At 40.9% G+C, this 22,580-nt stretch overlaps 1 protein-coding gene across 1 annotated transcript; it reads right to left on the bottom strand.

The window, feature by feature from the left end:
* Positions 1–10,682: 10,682 nt before the first annotated feature.
* LOC133903866 (glycine-rich cell wall structural protein 2-like) lies at positions 10,683–11,599 on the bottom strand. The gene has a single exon (XM_062345338.1). It carries the CDS (start codon positions 11,567–11,569, stop codon positions 10,949–10,951), a length of 621 nt encoding a protein of 206 aa, XP_062201322.1. The 5' UTR covers positions 11,570–11,599; the 3' UTR covers positions 10,683–10,948.
* Positions 11,600–22,580: the final 10,981 nt, after the last annotated feature.

Genomic DNA, 22,580 nt, shown 5'->3' with positions numbered 1-22,580 from the left:
TTAGCTCCATCACAAAAGCACGACCTCCGAGTAATTACCTACTCATGCCCGCCACCACCCTCGGCGGGTGTGAAGTAACCAAAAACCAGCTCCTCCTGGGCGGTATCACCTGAAATAGAAGCGTGAGTACGCAAGTACTCTCAAGGCTTAATCCATATTAGGTACTTATAGATTACCTGACTCCAAGGATTATGAATTGGGATGTTAGCAAGAATAAGGTCACATGATTAAGTAAATTTATATGCGAAAGCACAATTTGACAAAAATATATGTGAGCATCTAGACTTAACCAACAAAACAATATAACCTATAACTATCAACTGAACATATATATAAAAGAACCATAGCAATAACATCTACAAAAAACCATCTCAACCTAACATCAACCTCAGACCAAACTCATAACTCTACGACTGTTGCAAATGGACAAAAGCATGCTCATGACCGAGAGTGCGGCATTTCAAAATATTTTACACCCTGCAAGGGATACAACTTTACCCGCAAGACATGAGGACCATACGGCTTGAGTGACCACACAGGTCCACCTAAGGAGGTACTCGTGTCAACTTTTCCTAATAAGCTCCAACCATTTGAATCAGGCATCACTCGGTGCAGAGTCCACTTAGGTTAACTCCCGAAGCAACCTCAAGTATCTCTTACAAGCCTGTCCGCTCACACCGTCAATATGCAAGCTCAAATAATTACAGCTACACAGGTATTCAGGTTATCTTACCATTAGATCGACATGTGGTAAGTATGGTAAGTGCCAGAGCCAACTACAACAACGATTAGTACTTAAGCGACGCAAGCGGTCTACGATGTCCGGGTTCCTCTCTCGACCTACCCAGGGGAACTCCACATCGAGACAGGAGAAACACCCCTAACACTAACACCGCCCACATCTCGCCTTATGTTCACTACTCAACCAACCAACACCATCAACCCAAAATTGTTATCAATGTGATAGTAATTAAAGCCTATAGCTCGCGAACAGGGTTGAACCATCGCTCGACTTCTAACGAAGAATCTATGCATAGCTAAGTTGGTTAACTTTTAAACTAGACCATTATCAAGTTAAACCCCGGTTACAAGGAGATGGAACACCAATAACTCAAGATGGGGTGTAATGCATCAATATATGTTCTACCCATACAAGACCCGACGTCGACTCAACAACATGCATAACGTACATAAAGCGTATTTTATCATATTAGACACATATGATCCAAATTAATAGGAGAAACATGCTTAGATGCTTGCCTTACTGCTCAGTTGGCTGCCTGATGCTACATACACAGAATTCACAAAACCTGTGTGAATCGGTGTCACCTTCAACCACACTCGCGTCACGTTCAGGATCCTCATTCACTAACGAAGAATGCATGCAATGATGAGCATGAATGGGGTGCAACAATGTATGCTACAATGTGCATAACAACAAGCTAAAAGTGCAAGACATGCGAAATAATAGCAAACTTAGCGATCTAAACGACTTCGGAAAGCTAACAGGTGGCCAGAGACTCTGGGTTGAACTTGGAACCTCTGGGTTCCGAAACCTCCGAGTTGTACTCTAGACGGGGGGTTCTCTGCTAAATCTAAATCGAATTAACCCGGACCCTCGAGCTTTAACCCGGACAATCCGGATTGGGGGGATTATCCGAATGAGGCTCCAAGTGAAGGCGCTCGGTTAAAAGCACCGCGAATTAACCGAACCCTACGGCTTTAACCCGAACTATCCAGGTTGGGCAGACTTGCACTTCTCGATGATCTTCCTCGGCCGATTTGACTCGCATGTTAAATATATCCTACATAAACATACATATACACTATACAAAGGGTTCTAAACTCAACTTGCACCATAAGCCCTAACGATTTTCAAGCATAATTTATTGGGTTTTCACTGGGCTACCCAGACTATCCAGGTTCTACCCATACTATCCGGGTTATCCAGAGAGGTTGCTTTGAGAGGAAAAACTCGGCCAATTTGATTTGCAAGCCTCTTCAAACCAAAGGGAAACATGTTTGAGATATTTCATAGAGTCTAGAACTCACTCACCAACCTAGCAACACGATTCCTAGCACAAAACTCATCTGAATCCTCTCTTTTTGTTCCAAAGCTCAAGTACTCAGCAAACTTAACTCCAAACTCGAAATCGACCCAGTAATACAAGCATTCTTGTTGAGGGATGAGGAACCCAGCGGGTGATGAAGGAAACAAAGTAATCACCCAGGAAGAGGAGTCCAACCGCAGTTCCTCGTGCTTTAAGGAAAAGTACCAAGAACAGCTCGAATCTTTGGAAAAACGAAAATAAATTGGATGGATGAGGATCTTAGGAGCTAGTGATCGCATGAATACCATATGCGTACCTCGATTCGACTTCCAGAGGGAGAAATCAAGGGAGAAAGAGAGAGCTTGAGAGAGAGAGCTCTCTCCTTGGCCGGTTGAAAACGGGAGGGTGTGAGAGAGAGCACGGTGGGAGTGAGGGAGTGGGTGTGGGTTGATGCCCCAAGTGGAGATGGGGTGATTGGCTACACATGTAGGCCCCATATGCTAGAGAAAGAAGCATGTTTTAACTGTGAATTTATTTCTTTCTCTCTCAAATTTCTCTCTCATCCAATTGACTTAAAACCAAATTCTCTAATGCTCCGAAACAAAATTACTCAAAATTAAACCTAATGCTTATGAAGCATGATTAGACTTAATTACATAATTACGGCTTTGGGATATGACAACAAGCTCAGGCATCGGCGGCCACGCGGCGGCAACGCTCTGTCGTAGCAGAACAGGAAGAAACACGAGTCACTGACGAATGGGGCCTATTGTGGCCTCCGCATGCCCAGAGAGAGATGACATGGCAGCCAAGTGGCAAAAACCGAGTGATGTGACAGCCACGTCATCAAAACCGTTGTTGCAAACCACTCCAGAAGTTATATAATTCGGTATTTAAAGTTCGAAGGGTTAAAAAACTGTTTTACAATTTAGGGGTTATCCGGACATCAGAAATAGTACAGAGGAGTAATTTAGATTTTTTTCTAATAAATAATCATAATGTAAAATATTTATAATTTTTGTATAGATGAAATATAAATTATGAATGGCTACAAATTACAAAAAATGGCCCATTTATTTCCCACCCACCATCTAAAGTAACCGAAAGCCTTTTCACCTCCAGTCTTGAACTTAGGTACATAGTACCCGCACAACGATCCGCGATGCTATGTGTCAGGTGAAAAGAACACAAATAAACAAAAAAGCTAGTTTGACCAAAACAACACAAGGCCCTAGACGGAAAGGAAATAGGCCCACAAAGTGAAGGGGCACATGACGCTCCCAAAAACTGAATAGTCTAAGGAAGCACGAATCTCCAGTAGATCCGACGTCCACAAATTCAACTAAATAGCTAAATAAAGTTCAATTACAGTCGGCTGAAAAAAGATAGAAGACTAGGATATATACAATTAGTCACTTTTTTCAAAAATGGAAAAGTTACAATATAACAAACATAAAATTAAACCATAAAGTTAACTGTAATTTGAATATATATATATATATATATATATGTAATGGAATTTATGAAACTGATACTTGTACTTATTCAAATACCCCATATGAGCACAAATTAGACCCCATGAAACAACAAAAAAGCAACAATCTTAAAAAGCGCATCAACCAGCTCAAAAGTAATAAATCCAAGACGGGCTGAATAAGGCCTATGAGCTAAGCCAGCCAGGGGAAGAAGCAGCCCATGAAGCGAAGCTGGCCGCGGAAAGAAGCAGCTCATGAAGCAAATAGCGGCCAACCAAGCCTCACACAACCGAACAGCCCAAGACAAGCTCAAATCCTAAAGCGCATCCCATGACATGAAATTTGACTGAAAACAAAGATTATTTTAGCTGAGTGTTGTTTAGAAACATTTAATATTGCCATGTGCAGTTATTCAGGACGTGTGATCTTCTAGATATTCAACAAAATGTTTCAGAAAAAAAATTTGGTCATTCGACAAGTCAAGGTAAACCATTAAAAGTGTCGACGAAGAGTGGAGTATTGTATTAATGAAAACACATTTTACGACTATGCATCTAGTAAAAATCAATCTTTTGTATATTTAATGATTTGACCTAAAAATGTCTCACCAACATGGATTATATTCCATCTGTTCTCAAATAGATACCGTTATGGATGCAAGCAATCAAATATTAGAAATTTTGATCGTTAATATGCACAATAGTACTAAGATTTGTCACGTGAAAAATGGTATTGTTAGACTGGTGATGGTCTCATGGAAAATACTTCCAATTACAAATGGTTATATTTTCAAAAGCTTTGACAACAAATGCTTACAAAAAGCAACAGTCGCAAGCATGCATTGGAGACTATATTGATGTCCTAAACGATGAGTGAAAAAGAATGGAAGCAATAAGTGTTGGAAAATGAGTAGGCTACGATAGCGTAAATAATTTTTTTTGCCATTCAACCAGAAAACTATGCTAATAAGGGATCATTTATCATTACCACTAGAAGTGTAAAACAATGGAAGAAGAGTTAGAGCAGTAGTCCAGCCCAACGTCATGCACATGGCTGTAGAGAAAGTAGTTAATCTTGTCACAAATCGAACATCTCCTCCTCACACGAAGTAGATGATTGTCCCAGTAGCAACATCATGTCCTCATCACCGATTAGTACCCTAGCTACAAAAGTAGTGCCTCTACGGTAACCACGCATCCAGTGATTGAATGTTGTGCGCTAGTCTGCTAGCACCGCAAGTCGAGCTAGGGTTTCGTGGGGATGTCGAGTGGAGTTAGTAGCCGGTGTTTCGGGGTGGGTTGATTGACTTACCCACAACCTTAAGCCTTCGCTTATTTATATAGGGCCCGCTAATGGGATCTCATGTTAGAAGCCTATTAGAGCTCTAATCTCTCATGAATCGTTATCCGTATAGCCCACTTACGGATCCAATCCGAATTAGTGTTGTAACTTTCAATCCATTAAACATGTGACCCGTTAGTTCATGTGTATTGCCTCCTAAACACATGTAAAGATTATATCGGTTGAATCTTGATATACACATGATCCCTTTACCTCACAACATTAGTCAAGCTCAAGGCAAGATATGTGTCATCCTTGTGAGAGCTTGATTGTTCTTGATCTTGTAGTATATTACTAATTCATGATTAACTTTTTAATTACATCGGCATGACCATACACTTTCTTAATCCAATCACATCAAGGGGCTGAAGATATCTCTCATGTTATCTAGGAGGGGCAAATTACATCTTAATCACTCACACTCCATGACATATTTCAAAGCATACCTAAAAATTACATTTATAACTACCTAGTTATGGAGTAGCATTTAGCAGCTCCTAACTATACTACATACACATTCTTATGATCAATGACGATCTCATATCTAAGGATCATACAGGTACACTAGTTGAGACTATAACTGATGACACATCACATGACAATCTAGCCGTGTCTCGAGTTGGATTAATCCAACATCATATTCCCTAATATGTGTCCACATTATTTATGTGATATATCCATAACTATGACCCATAAAATGTTATCATCAATGGATACATGTGTCAATCTATTAATCATCACTATGATATGACATCAGAGATCATGCATTTAAAATAACATCATAATATAAACAAAGAGCTTCATGAACAAGTCGCATATATTTTCTTACCAATGTAGATAATAATTATTTATGAAATAGAATAACACAATATTTAATAGTACATAAATATAAACATGATACTACAATCATCACTACTATTCCCTCATTGGTATATCACCAATAGTAAGATCGCTTGTATTAGCATGAGTAGTACATTTTGTAGCTAGATGATCGAACTACTAATTAAGTACTTGACGCTTATGAACCATGCTTGATTAACTGCATAAGCCGTGCAGGCATGCGGCATGTACCCTTGAGTAAACAAAGCCTGGAGCCACACAGTGATTATAGTAGAGGTTAGTCAAACGTAGCATGATCCATTTTTGTCTCTCCAAGATGGTAATACTATTGTTATTTGTGCTCGAATTTACCACTTTGCGTCGTTCGGATGCCCATGGAAACTCTATCAATGATCGTGAGTCTGCGGCAACGTGCAGCCGTTTTCAGTCGTCGTATAACCTCAAGCTTTAGATACTATAATGCACACATCATCGATCACATTGTCCGTTAAGCGCCTCTCGGTTTGATTAATTTAGGTTGGCCACACGCAGTTTCGCTTTTGTACGTTAGCCATTTGAAGAGCATACATTTGTGATATGTCGAATGGATCTCGAGCCGTACTACGTGTCTACGTACGTACGTACCGGTCGAGCATGCATGCATGGTTTACTTCGCTGTTACCGAGGCGAGATCCGCACCAACCGCTATACGTATGAGACTAGCATGCAGTTTTGTGATTCAGCGCTAGTATGCATCGGGTATGGCATGGAAACTTCCTCATGTATTACTTTTGTTTTTACTAAAAGGACTGTCGATCCCTTGCTGAATTAATAAGTTTTTTAGCAAGCCAACTTATATTATGTTTACTAGATTGTCTCATTTACAGTGGTGCAGTGGAGGCTGCTACTGAAGGAGGGGGGACGAGCTCAAGCTGAAGATTGCAGCAAGGTGCCGCAATGCCCTTTACTCCATCTAAGTTGATATATACTACTGTAATGGCATTTGCGATGTTCAAAGTTTGATACTGTGCTTGGTATTGCTTATAAGCTGGTAACCCCAGTCAATCGGGTACGTGGTGCTGTTTATCCACTACAGTAAAATAGGTCAACAATGTTGGTTTCAAAATCTCAACGGTGTCGATTTTGAAACCAGCGCTTCATAAGGACACTGATAGTCTTCAACTATCAGTGCCGGTTGAACCGACACTATTAGACTTTCTATAAAACAAAAAAAAAAAACTAGCAAAGAAGCCAACTCGATCCATCGAGTCGGAGCCCGCTGTCAGCCCTACATTGCAGCCTGTCACCTCGTCAACGCTATCACTGCCATCGCGCTCCGGCACCTTTGTCAGAGAGGCTATCTGCGCTATCACCGCCGGGAGGAAGGAGAAGACCTGGAAGCTAAGGAACTTGCTGAGGAGCTCTCGCTGCGTGGCCTTGATGGCCTTGACGTGCGCTTCATGCGCTGCCCCCCCACCGGATCACGCCACCCCCACGCGAGGAGGCTGATGAGGAGGGCAAGGAAGGCGAGAGGTCATCGAATCCTGCCACCCCCACGCCGGATCCCACTGCCCCTACACGAGGAGGCCGACGAGGAGCGCAAGAAGAGCGGGAGGTCATCAAATCCTGCCGCCCCCACGCGGGGAAGCCAATGAGGAGGGCAAGGAGGGTGGGAGGTTGTCGAATCCTGCCACCCTCATGCGAGGAGGCCGACGAGGAGGGCAAGGAGGGCGGTGAGGGGGAGCAGAGGAGGGGTCGATGGGGGAGGAGATAGGGTGGCCGGCAAGCTCAAAGGGGCGAGGAGGCCGGGCTGCGCGATGAGAGAGAGAGACGGAGAGATAAATGTGTGTGAGAGACGAAGAGCGTGAGAGAGGGGGGGAATTGAGATAGAGCCAGATGCGAGTCGGATGCGACCCTAAACAAATCTAATAAAAAATTTGGATGTGACTCCCCCTTCAATACCGGTTCAGAATAAAAACTTAGCACTGATACTATCAGTGTCGGTTTTTTATATAAGCCAACACTGATAATACTTATCAGTGCTGGTTTTTTACCTGAATGGACGGTTTTTTACCTAATTGTGTTGCGAGCTAGCACTGATACACTATCAGTGTCGGTTTAAGTCTAACCAATACTGATAAGCCGGCACAGATGACCCTTTTGAGTAGTGATCTTTTTCAATAAAAACAGTGTGGCCTTCTTTAATATAAAAATGTAACGTTTGGTCTTTGCACCAACAAAACACATTGAGACGTTTCGGATGCACATCGCCAATATATTGTAATGGCCAGAAAATATGAAACAAACCGGCTACAACTTTAAAAGAGCTCGGTACCCACATATATATACACCGGAATGCAAAAATGCAACAAAAAAAAACTTGGACAACAATCTTGGCCCCTTTTTCTAGTTTATAACGGAACAAATGTAAGACCATTGCAAAACGTAGGCTGACCAGAGTTGGCGTACGTACACCGGTGCTTGTTGATTTAATTGTAACTAATTCTACTCCATATAACTCATGTTTAGCCGGGCAGACAATTCTATTGAAAAACTTAGACATGAGCATAGATACAGGGGCATCGTGTAAGCTACACACTACTACGAAAAAGTATATCAGTGCCGATTGAAAAACGGCTTTACTGTCGGTTTTTCAACCAATACTCTTTAATCGATACTGATAGTTAATAATTATCAGTGTTGGGTATAGAACTGACACTAAAAATTCTTTTTAGTGCCAGTTTGTACCTTCAATCGACACTGAAAAGGTTTTACGAGCCAAAAAAATAAACGAGTTGGCTCTTTCGAGCCGGCTCGGCTACCACTCCTGCCGCTGCCACCGCCGCCACATGCACAAATCAACTCATCTCATCATACAAACACATCTCACAATCAAATCGACTCATCCCACATAGTTTTATCAGGCTACGATGCCATACAGGTTATAGCTCAGATTAATCTCACAATCAACACCGATCATACAAATACATCTCACAATCAATCATACAGGTTACAATACCATCAATGCCAATAGCTCAGATCTATGAGGAGTCAGAGGGATTGAGAGCTAAATCGGTGACTATCTAAAGAAATGAACCGGATGGGGAGGAGAGGAGAGGGGTGCAAGGTCACGTCCCAATGGAGGAATAATATGATAGGAGAGGGGGCAAGGTTTGCCGCTGAGCTCCCCTTCTTCCTCACCGTCCTCTGTGCCTTCCCGTGCCCTCTTCTTCCCTACAGGTTGAGCTCAAACCCGCCGCTCCCCCCCCCCCCCCCGCCAATACCGCCATGCGTCAATGTGTGTCGTTGCATAGAGGACACTACAACATACACAAGAATATCATCAAATCCAAACATCAAGAGAAGCAAACAGGGAAAAGGAAATGGAGCAAGGCGGATTGAGATCGAATTGAGGTAGATCTTGCCGAAGGAGCCACTCCTGATCTTACGACCGAGCTTGTACTTGCTACCTAAAGGGAGGAGGCCAGAGGGGAGGCTAGTGAAGGGTAGAGGAGACTGCGAGAGGAGAGAGACCGGACGGGAGAGAGAGATGGGGGTGAGGACTGAGGACGCGAGGGTGAGTGACTGAGAGGATAAGGCCATGTCGTGAAGGAGCTGAGCGGACGCAAAGCGCAAGCCAAAATTTCATTGCATAGAAATTTAGGGTCCGAACACATCTATACTGGTTGTGTCTCGAACCGGTACTGAAAATAAACTATCGGTGCTGGTTCATAGCTGGAACCGACACTGATGTGTATTATTGCCGGTTCAGTCACGAACCAATACTGGTAGTGATAGGACGCTACTTATAGTGATAAGGCGCTACTTATAACAAATTCTATAGCTAGAGCCAATAGTTGCAGTGGCTATGGTCATACAGTTTGAGGTTCCCAACCTTTTTCTTCGAAATCAATTACATGCATATATAGCTCTACCATTTTGTTATTTTGATTGGCACGGCTTGACGATCTATCTAGGTGATGAAGGATGAAAGCTTAGTCGAACAGCTTATTCATGAATACGTACCTATTTTGTAGTTATCAAAATGTAAATTCTTTTCGATAACACAGATACATACAATGGTGCAAATTAATCTTGAGAGAAGTGATCAATTGTTTTTGTCTATTCCCTATTTCGTTATTAGGCTCTGTTTGCAGATGCCAAGCTTTGAACGTCAACTGGAAAATTGAAAGAATGGTAACTAATTTATGTTAATTTTAGGGTCCATTCGGCATTACAGTACTTGGTTTTGGAAGGACTTCCCAATAATTACGATATAAAAATTAGTTAAAACTAAAGCATCCTTTTTGATGAAAAAAAAATTATTACTTTCTTTTAGCAAAGTAAGAACTTACTCTGACTGCTAAATTAATGTACCTACAAGTCAAACTGACCTTTAGAATTTTGGTTCATTTCAACTTATTAATTGAAGAATAACATTTTCGAAAGAATATAGTTATTTCTAGAAAGGACAGTAGGCATTCTACTACTTATATTTGCCTAACGTTCTTCAAGTCAGCTGAAAGTGTAGCTGATTAACGCTAGAAAATTATTCTCTGCCTCTAAGTGCAATATACCCAGTGTGTGGTGCTGAATTTGCATCCCGATCAGTAGAACAACATAAAAGGTTCCAGCATGGAGGAGAGCTGCCGGAGCGACTTTGCAAACTCGAGATCACTAAACATGATTAATTTTTTAAAGTTATCACCCGAAACAAGTTAAAAAGTCATGTCTTCATCATGAAATGTTGATACACTTATTATTACCTGAACATAGGTGACCAATTTTTCTATTTTATTTTTCCGAAGAGAAAAGTTTATATAGGTGCAGGTACTTTTGGCTGAGCCCAAAATGTCCTTATTGAAAAAGGCAATTGATACTCGATTATCTTCTTGGGCATTTCTGGGGTGCGCACCACATAGGTAAGAGCGAGGCGGCGAACCATGAAAATAATAACAATTGAAGCTTTAGGCACTGTTATATTATTATCGAAGAAATCAGATTTCATTACTTCTTGATCAAAGCAAAACATTCATCTTGACTGATATGCATATTACAACCAAAACATGTTTTAACACGTACATCAGTTGCAAGCATGCATCATGGCCACATTATTACTACAACATGCATTAAGCCATAATAATTAGTAACTAACAAATGACACACGGTTTATTCGGAGAAACATTTAGCTCAAACAAGATGGAACGACGACGACGACGACTAGTGTCGCCCATGGCTGACATTATTTCAAATGAAGAAATATTAAGGCAGTGATCCGCGGTTACTGCCATCATTGTAGCCTGATGCAGCGCCATTACTAGTTCCTGATCCGCCACCGGAACCTCTACCAAACCCACCATGATGACCGCCACCGTTTCCGCCTCCTCGTGCACCACTACTCGCGCTGCTCGAACCATATGCTCCATAGTTATTACCTGAACCGTCCCCAGAGCCCGAGCCGCCACCATATCCCTTACCATTTCCAAAACTTCCTCCAATGCCGCCGCCGCCGCCACTTGCATATGCATTTGCAGGCCCATTAGCGTCAGAATTACCTGAGTCTCCGTGGCCTACACCGGATGCGCCACCAGCTCCATAACCAGATGCATATTGGTCATAACCTTCCCAAGCGCCAGAGCCATCACCAGCTCCGCTAGCATATGCGAAGTTGCTGGACGGAGCCAGATAAGAGGACTCGCCGCCGGAGCCGAAGCCAGAGCCAGAGCCAAAACCAGAGCCGTAGCTGGTTCCGGTTCCGCCACCTCCTCCCCCTCCGCTGCCTTGGCCATCAGCAGTGGCGTGGTTTACCACCCTAATAGCATTGGTTAATCCTATGCTTAATAGGACGACGAGGCCAAGAGCTAAGAGCTTACAGGTAGCCATGGTGAGCTAAGCTAGCTAGTAGCTACGGAGGAGATGGAAATAAAAGATGAATGCTAATGGGAGGCTCGATGGTTATTTATAGCCAGAGGCCATGCATGATTGCAATATCTTATTACCTAGATGTTGACTGTGTTAATTCGAGAAGATTTTTTGAATATCTCTTACTGGGCGTCGTGGACTAATAATCATCTTGAAGAAAAGGTTCAACTTGCCAAGAGACTAGCTGCTTACTTGCTCTTTATTATTATATAATCGTACACCTCAAGACATCATCATCGTCTGACTTTTTTCTTTGTGCTTAAGCTTTCAAGATTTTTTCTTCTAAAATGGCGCTTTGTATTGTACAATGAGGAAATATCATAGCACTTATAATTATAGGATCGATGGCTCACACATATATATCTGTCAAGTGAACCAAGTTGATAGCGAAGTCACCAAATTGCTTGGGTTCACGGCGATCACTCACAGAACAAGGCGGCGACCTGAGTTTTTGGGCTAAAACATCCAAACCATACGAATATGTAAATAGAAACTGATCAGACTCCCGAAAAATAGTAGTAACCAACAGAAATTTTAGACATTTTGGCCAAAAGTTCAAATCAAAATTTATTTTATTTTGTTTGATTTTTCAAGGGCGCAATGTGTTGTGTAAATCTATATATGTAGTATCTGAAAATGGCATTTCATACCATTGACAGCCGCCAAGCTTAGCTTTGAGAGGGATTAGCTGTTGGGTAACGGGTAAGCTACGCTAGTCTAAAATAAAAAATTTCTACCGTATTCACAAGAAAATCATGCTAGTAGGAGATTATAGATCGTTACCGTTCAATGCGCAGTGCAGCGGAAGAAGAATTAGAGTAGACCGATCTAACATTGTGCGCGTCAAACTACTCGAGCAGCTTCTCGATCAGATCTACGACCAGCCCCGCGCAGGTGATCATGCTCATTGACCAACTCCGAGCAGGTGGTCGTGCTCCTCGACCACAGTTGGCGACCAGTCCCGAACACATCGCGTTCAACTCATCGAGAGGATCAATGTCACAATAGCTACATCGCCTCTACGGTATCCACACGTACTGGGCAGAAACGTCGAGCGCTAATGTGCTAGCACCGCAGCGCGGCTAGAGTTTTGGGAGATCATGTCGAAGGCTGCGGCTAGGGTTTCGGAGTGGCTCAAACCAGCACGCCCTACCCACACCTCTCCTTATATAGACCTCGCCGATAGGCTCCCACGTTGGAAGCCATTTAGGACTCTAACTTCTCATATTACAATCCAATCAAAACCCATAAACGAATCCAATTCGCATTTTTGTTCCAACCCATTAAGTGTGTGACCCGTTAGGTTCATGTACAAACGGCTACAACTCAGAAACCCTTTTCAAACTGAAATCAATAGCGGTCCCTAGCAGGACATGCTGACTCCCAAGTATACATAAAAGATCATATCGGCTGAACCTTCATATACACATGTATCGATCCCTTCGCCTCACAATACCAGTCAAGCTCAAGACGAGATATGTGACACCCTTGTGATAGCTCGACCATTCACTTGATCAAGTAGTGGATTCATCATAATTAACTCTTTAATCATATTGGCATGGCCATGCACTTTCTCAATCCAACTACCTCGAGAGGCCAGAGATATCTCTCCCATTATGAAGGAGGGGCAAATTCCATCTTGATCGCTTATACTCCACGACATGTTTCATGACAAACCCGAAAACTATCTTTATGACGACCTAGTTACGGAATAGCGTTTGGCAACCTCAAAATATGACACTACACATTCTGGGAATCAATGACGATCTCAGGTCTAAGAATCCTGCAGGTACACCATTTGAGATAACAACTGATGGCACATTATAAATAACAATCCCAACAATATCTCAAAGTGGGTCTATCCAACATCATGTTCTCTAACATAAATATTCATATTATTGACCTAGTATCTCTATACCTATGATCCATAAAATATGATCATCAATCAATACATGTGCTAGTCTCACAATGATATGCGATCAGGAATCAACTAAGAATAACATCATGATATAAACAAAGAGTTTTATGAGCAAGTCACATACTTGCCAATCAATGTAAACGATAGTACTCATTATTGGAATAACACATTATTCGGTAGTATATGAACATAGACATGTGATATAATCATCTCTATGATTGCCTCTAGGGTATATCACATTCATTAGCACTATGTGAAAAAGGTAATAAGTGACATGTGATAACTATTATGGCTGACGGGTCTCACACCCGTTATAACATGTTATTGATAAATAGTCATAAGTGACGGATAAAAATACATCACCAATGAAGACATTGGTGACAAGTCACAATTTGACATGTCACTTATGAAGTGCATAAATGACGAGTCACAGTTACGACCCGTTATTTGTGACTAATGAACATTTTTTTGTGTTTTTCGGACACATAGAAGTTAAAAAAATAGTTTTCACTCAAGCCATCCCAACACACGGACCATCACCACTCGTCATGTAGCACATGCTATTTTTCACACTATTTTTATATCTTATGTTATGTAGGAATCAAATTCGCGACATCCTCTCACATACGTTGCCCCTTACCACCTCACCCTCGCATGTGTTATGAAGGAAGTTGGATATTTTATCCTTTTAATATTTTTTACCGAAGGTCATAAGTATCAGGTCATAACCGTAATATGTCACTTATAACTACGGACCATAACCGTGACCTATCACTTATGATAGTCATAAGTGTCATGACTGTTTTTTTTTTCGAATTGTATTTGATAGATGATCTGGAGTGACATTTCGTAAAATATGCACAACTTTTGCATACAGACTCCAATTTTGATATTTTTTTTACTCTATGGATATCTACAGAAAAAGTTACATCAATTTCTACCCCACTTCGTCAGGTTCACTGAATTTTTTGATGCCAAAAACAACCTGGAAGATTGAGCTATCACCACCTGATGTTTCTGCACCGTTTTTAGAACGCACGTTTGTGTCCATAGCCGCCACCTCTTACATTAAACTTGAGCAGAAATATATAATAATTCATATACTAGTGCTACTAAGGTGAGAAAAAATAAGAGAAAAAAATAAAAAAAAAAACTATAGCATCATGCTATGTACATATTTACTATATAGAAAAAATTAAGTTGTGATAGAAAACTGAGTGACTAAGACATCTAATGATTGAGTAATTAAAATTTCTTTACCTGCTCTGTTTCATCAAACTGGTCATTGGTGAGGAGTCACAATTTAACCTGTCACTAATGATTCTCTAGGATGATCCGTCACTGATAAGTTAGTCATTAGTAACGGGTTATAACTTGATCCATTACTTATAGCTGACTAATGATGATTTGTCACTTATTACTTAGTAATTAGTGATAAGTCATAATTTGACTCATCACTTATGATTGACCAAAGATGACCCGTCACTTGTGATTAATCTAAGATGACTCGTCTCTTATAACTGATATTAAGTGATGGGTCATAACTACCATCACTTATGATTAATCTAAAATGACTCGTCTCTTATAACTGATATTAAGTGACGGGTCATAACTACGACCCTTCTTTAGTATCATAAATGATGAATCATATTATGATCCATCACTAATTTTATATATCTTTTATCTATTTTTCCCATCGTTTCAACTTTGAGTGGTATCCCCGGGCTTAGAGTGATGCCTAGGTAGTAGGTCGCGTCTTGACGGTGGTGGACAACGGGGTAGGGTGGCGATGCAACGGGACGCCGCCAAGGTAGTTCGGAAGATCTGGGGATATGGTGGAGGCCAGTGCAGACGGTTGGGTTAGCACAGTGCGACCAGCAGCGGGATGCCGCCGGAGTTGGGAGGAGCAGGCTGGGCGGCGAAGCGCACATTGCAGAGAAAGCGGGCGTCGCGTACTCGTGTTGTAGGAGTAGTAATACACTTTGTAGCTACACGATTGAATTAAATACTACTTTTTGATTCTTGTGAACCATGCATATGCCGTTTATGCAGTGGTAGAGGCAGGAGAAATAAGTAGCTAGTTTGGCTGCTCTTCTCTTCATCATCCCCTCCATCTCATCTCCCGCTTTTTCTTTTTCTTCGAAAGGAGGCTTGAGGGTCTCCCAAATGCTTTGTGGCGGTAGGGGGGCTCGAGCCCCCCGCCCCTGCCCCCACGGTAGATCTGCGTCTGCGTGCATGCGGCAAGGGCTACACTAGCTAATTTACAGAGTGAACAAACTAGCGCCCAAAAGCTAACTAATGTGTCGGCGCCAAGAAGCTTGATTCATTTTCACGTGGTTGTTGCGTGCGGTACGTGGTTTGTAGAAGTCAGCAGCAGCATGATCATATTTTGGTTTTGCCTCTCCCAGATCGATGCTCGATCTATGCCTCGTCAAAATCGCGTGTAAAACAGTTACTGTGATTTGCGTCGTGCTGGCATCCATGTCACTCCACTGATCATCGTAAGTTTCCGTATGCTTTCCGTATGCCAATGCGCGATCGCCGAAGTCAGCAGAAGATAATCTCAAGGTACTGGGCCAAGCCATGCATGGTGTACTTCGCTGTTATCGGGGCGAGATCCGCACCAGTCGCGATACGCATTGTGATCGGTCTTGCTCCCGCGCCGGATACCAACGTATAGCGGCATGACGACGCATCAGTTTTTTATTTCCATTTCCCATGCAAACTTGCGTTTCGCGTGAATACGTGCGCTCGTACATGTGCATCATGCATGGAAGCTGGACTTCTCTCTTTCCAGGAACCGTGATATTGCAATGCATGATCTGTTTTTTCTGGCAATTTAATAAACCTGTTCATTTGGCCGATCCGGATTGTGGAATAGGCTCGAGCTCGGTCCAGCTTAAGGCCGGGCACGAAGCTCATAAAATCAACTTCATTGCAGAGATTCAATGTAGTGTTTTTCTTTCTTTCAATAGAATATTACCATTTAATAAAATGTATATGCATAAATACATTAAATTAATCACAACGTAGTCAATTTGGAGTTATATATTGCATTTCCCCAGTAAGTACTTTGAATCCGTGATTTAGCACAATACATCACTGTAAGCACAAACCGATCATTACTAAAAAAGATACTTCACTATATATTAGCTTAACAGCTATATACCGTTTAAAGAAGAAGATAACAATTCCGAACAAGGACCCATAAGCACTCTGCAACTTCATGGAGTCATGTTCCATTTCGAATGTGGAGACTTTTAATCTCTAAAAGAAGAATATGGAAACTTTTCACAATCCATGTTGGAATTGTGATGTCTCTTGTGTGAAATTGTGTGTCATTGAAGGATGAGATAAAGGTGTAAATCATAAATAGAAGAAAACTTCTGTTTTTCAGTTTCAGATTGGATGAGAGTTCGTAGTGCCACTAGGGAAACTCAGTAATTCTCATCAGTAGCTCCTAGGGTACGCCGGCAGATCATACGCAATATCGACGTGACATGTTATATATTGCCGAAAACTTTTGTATGGAATTTAAAAGGATTTTGATTAAGGAGTGTGTATGCCAACATCGGCAGGCAGTTAGTCTTATGGTCCTTTTATTCTAGATAATACAGGCGGACGGTCTTGACCGAGAGAAGAAAGTTACAACAAATATAATATAAACACGAAATATTAAGAAAAAAAATGTAAAACGTATACTCAACTAATAACTTAACTCAGGGGCATTTCTGAGGGCACAATGTGCCTTACATATAGGTAAGAACAAAGGTGCTGGGAGCATGGGCGAAGGTACATGGAGAGAAGGGGGTGCAAATGTACCCACACAAAAATCAAAAATCAATGCTAATCCTCAGAATTTTACCTCTATCGCATTCTCCATGGCTCAAACTCCTGCACCCATAACAGGCCGCACAGGCTGATGTCGAGCGTAAAACTGTGCGTGGGTAAGATCCTGCATCCCCCTCCATTTCGCTCTAGCTTCGCCACTAGCTGGGGGAGGACTCGTCAAGATCTAGGGCAGAGCCCGACCACCTCGGTGTCCCCGTGGCTCGTGGGTCCATTCTTGGAGCTGTGAGCAGCGGCTGGCAGCAGCAGCAACGTGAGGATTTGGGGAGTTTTGACAAAGAAGAGGGAAGAAAATTTTATAAGACCCCTAGTGAAAGACTCTCGTAGGATTTTGATCTACGTCATTCCTCTCCTGATCTAACGGCTGCACGTGCAAGAGAGAAAAGTAGAGGACACATGTCACGCTAGATCTGTAGGTCTTTTGAAAGGGTGGATCTTATAAAATTTCTTTCCCCCGGCATGAGGCTGGGCCGCAAATGAGACGTGAGTGGCGGGGCGAGAGGCTGGGGACGGTGGCGTTGAGATCTCGCAACGTACTATGTTTGCTCGATAATTACAGAGGAATCTCTCGTCAGGCCACATCTCTCGATTTCTCCAGTATTCAATCAATGACATATAAGCCATCAATCCACCATACTCATGAAACATTACTTTTCAATAACCTTTAATATGAGCACTCTAGTAAAACACCACCTTAAAAACTTAAAATGACATCTATTTAAGAACAAAATCAAATGAATTAGTAATAGATTATAGGTTTCAATTCAATGAGTAACAAAACCTAAAATGGCATCCACCACATCTATTTAAGAACAAAATCAAACGAAGGAGTAACAAAACCTAAAAAGACATCCATCACACATCTATTTGAGAACGGAGGTACTAATAGATTATGGGTTGTAGAATATTTGTATTTTTTTAGTGCCATTGGACATTGATCAATGATGCCAGTAATCATGATCATAATACATCCATCGATCATAATTTTTTTGTCTCCAAGAATTCATAGGGGATTACGGCTCCTTTGATATCAGTGTTGCAGGTGATGATAAACCCGACGGTGAACCTCCAGCTGGTTCACATGCAGATGATGTAGTAGCACCTACATCGTTAGGCTCTAAAAGTGCACACGTATCAGCAAGCACTGGCTCTAAAAGATCAAGAGTCGGTACTTCCGAAGTTTGGCAAGACTTTGAAAGGTTCTACAGAGAGTAAGATGGGGTAAGTGTTAAGTATGATAGGTGTTATATTTGCAAATATGAATTATCTACAAAGCCCTCAGATGGAACGAGACATTTAGAGGCACACCATAACTTGTAAGTGAAAGAGTGGAGCAACCATGAAGCAGACAGTGCTGCAGTACAACCCCGACGGTTCTGTTCGTCATTGGGAGTATGACTCTGCCAATGCTCATAAAGAGTTATGCTGCTTCATTGCAAGAGTAGATCTATCACTCAACATCGATGAGTCTCCTGTATTTGAAGATTACATTAAGCAAGCTCATAATCCTAGGTTCACATATGTTTCTAGACAGACAACTAATAGGGATATGGTAAAATACTAAAATATGTGTCGTAGCAAGCTTAAAGAAATATTGCAAATATGTACATTTTCAGTTGCTTTGACCTCGGACATATGGGCAGGTAGGGCTAGAGAGGATTATCTTAGTATTGTTGCTCATTTTGTTAATAATGATTGGAAATTAGTAAAAGAGAATAATCGGTGAAAATATTGCTGAAAAATATCTCAAATAGTTGAAGACTTTGGTCTCATAAATAAAATATTTTCTATCACTTTAGATAATGCTGGTGCAAACTCTAGAGCCATGGATATTCTTACTCCGTTGTTTAGTACATATGTTGAATCTTTCTTGTTATATCAATGATGTGCTTGTCATATTATCAATCTTATAGTAAAATCCGGTTTGAAGAGGTTGTCACAATACCTAGATGATTTTCGTACTGTAATATCTTTTGTAAACTCCTCTAACCAACGAATTGCAGCATATAAGCTATATTTTGTTGCAATGGGTGTGTATCCACGTAAGTTTGCTATAGACATACCAGTAAGATGGAACTCTACTTTCTTGATACTCAAAAATATTATACCATATAAGAGCACATTTGGTGTGTTTATTCATACACACTATCATCAGCATGGGGGTCAAACTTTACTCAAAGAAGCGCATTGGTATGTTGTCGAAAGGATACTAGAGTTTCTTGAATTTTTTATGATTCAACTGTGAGTTTATCAGGAGTTTATTATTTAATATCTTGTTTAGTAGTGCATAATATTGTTGAAATTGCTACTCATTTAAATATGTATGAAAATAACAATCTTCTAAGAGATTGTGTAGTTCCTATGAAATCTAAATTTTTAAAATATTGGAAAAAAATTCCTTTGTTATACGTATTTGCCTTTATTTAGATCCTAAGATAAAATCGTAGGTTTTTTAGAGTTCTCATAATTCTAGATGATACTTTGGCTATGATTATTCTACTTATTATATTAATGTTCGTTCTAAGTTATTCGATGTTTATAGTAAATAAGAAACAAAGTATGCCGGAGTTCGCTTGTAACGACCTCCACTAGCACCCACAACAAGTAAGAAGATGATAACATGGGGAAAAATATTTGGTGGAGGTTTTTTATCAAGAAGTTCAGACTCTTTGTCACGATAGTCTACGACTATGAGCGCTGGAATTCCAACATCTGGAGGGGAGCTAACTACCTTCATCGACAGCAACATTATCAACCATGAACAAGAAAATTTCAACATACTGCAATGGTGGCATGAGTACAAGACGAATTATTCAGTGCTTTCACTGTTAGCATGAGATTTGTTAACGGTTCCCATATTTACAGTTTCTTCTGAGGCTGCCTTTAGTCTTACTGGAAGGATAATCGAAGAGAGAAGAACAAATCTCACAAGTGAGATGGTGGAAATACTCACCATAGTAAAAGGCTGGGAACAAGCAGAAGCGCAAATGCAACACACTGCAGAAAACACTGAACTTGAAGCTTCATTCGAAAATTTGTATCTAGATGTTGTTGAGGCTTGAGAACATGTAATTTCCAATTCTTTGAGCTAGGTTGTACTCTTTTTTTCTTTACTAGAAAGGTTTTTAATGAGGCAACCTATCAATAAAGCTTATTTTTAGAATTAATTATGTCTCCCTATTATTTCTGATTTTTCTTTATTTTTTTGAAAGCAACCCAGAACCCGCCACCCACCTCTCATCTTGCCCTATAAATAGCCACTATCCGTCCATGCCAAACTCCCATTGATCAAAACTCCAAAGCCACTTGCCCACTTCAACAAATCAATTCTATTATTTCTATATTTCCAATTTTCTATTCATGGATCAAGACGTCGAGAACTCGTGTGTATGGTCATGGATGTGGCGGTGTTTTGAGAAGGTCTTTAGAGAAATTAACAGGGAACATGTAAGATTTGTTAAGTGTAATATATGTAACAATGAATTAGGTGACAGGTTTACAAATAGAACGGAGCACTTGAGGAAGCATGTTAAATATTACAAGCAAAATTCTACGATTTCTAATGAAATCATGTAATTTTCGAAGCATAGTCATATGTTGTACTCTTTTTCCTTCTAGTAGAAAGGTTTTTAACGAGGCAACCAATTAATAAAGCTTATTTTATAAATTTTCTTTTTTAAATTTTTTAGAATTTTGTAACTATTTTTTTTTATTTTTTTCCTACTTTCGAAGTGCTGCTGGGCTGGCATGACCAATCGTACCGACGAGCCGGCCATGCCTCTAACGTGCTCGCGCGGCCCGTCGGTGTGCAGCCATGTCGCCGAGCCACTCCTACACCGTGCCTCCATCATGCCTTCGGGCTGATCGAGCCAGCCGGGCCGTCGAGCCGCAATCATACCTGTGCCAGCCCAGCACGACACGGTGGATGACAGGCCGTACCATGGGCCGAGGGGGTGGCACACGGGCTAGCACGGCATGGCCCGTAACAGTACATGGACCACTCGGACCAGATCGTAGGCTATGCCTAGACGGTCCTATGCCGGGCCAGCTCGAACGGCCCATCTGGCCATCTCCGACCCCAACTCTACCATCCTTGGTGGACCGACGTATATGTCTATGGTATAAAATACGAGTTGGTTTTTATATCACTTCTTTCCCCTAGTTCCCTCACATCTAATAAAATCTCTAAAATTTGAATAATTTATTTACTTTTGCTATCGACTCTCGTACTCTAGCCTCCCGTCTTGTTACCGGCTACAGATACGATCCCGTTTTACTAATAAAAATAAATTAATTAATTAAGAGAAAAATTAATGAATAATCTCTTCTCCTCTTTCAAATCCTATCTAAAATCAAACTACAATATTACTCTTAATATATTTGTTTAGCGATGTTCCTACGATACATTCACATCCTTGTATTTAGTTTATATTTAATGTTACTATATTTAATATTTATATATGTTTTTTATAATTTATAAGCACTTATCTAGTTTACAGATAGGTACTAGCATGCAAACGCGTGACAATGTTTATTTGTGTGGAGCACACTGCCGTTCTGACGTATAATCCACTGTTCAGACACATTATCCAGCGGTTTGACCTGAGATTGCGCTCGACCGTTGACAATGTTTATTTGTGTGGCCTTAGCGCAGCGGCTTGAGCTCGCGAACCAGTAGTTAATCCGCGTGCACATAACGCCAAATGAACCGAGACTTTCCGCGTAAGCGACACAGCTACGCATGTATACAGTATAAGCTGAAACCACGGATAACAACCAGATGGCACGAAGCTCGAGGCGTCGAGCTGGATAAGATGGAGGGGTTTAAACTTTGACCATCAATTTTTTTATTATATATATATACATTAATAATCATTGGTCAAAGTAGGGTTGATGACTATGTTGATATCAAAATGACATTTTTTGGTGACTTAAGCTTTGAAACAAAATTTTAAAAACTGTCGACCCAAACATCTAACATCTAACTCATTTTGAACTTTCAACTCATAACAAGTAATCTCAACTCAGTTTCTCCACTTTCAATTGTTCATTCATCAACTTTCAACTCGATCTTCTATCACCTTTTATGTAATATCTCATTTTCAAAATTTGTTTACAGCCTAACCAATCTATAGTGTAGATCTGTATACATATAGCACCTCTCGTACACTTTTATCTTCATTTCGTGTAAAAAAGTTAATCTGA

The sequence above is a fragment of the Phragmites australis genome, chromosome 21 (assembly GCF_958298935.1).
Source record: "Phragmites australis chromosome 21, lpPhrAust1.1, whole genome shotgun sequence".
NCBI classification, from domain to species: domain Eukaryota; kingdom Viridiplantae; phylum Streptophyta; class Magnoliopsida; order Poales; family Poaceae; genus Phragmites; species Phragmites australis.
This window is presented reverse-complemented; position numbering and strand designations above follow the sequence as displayed.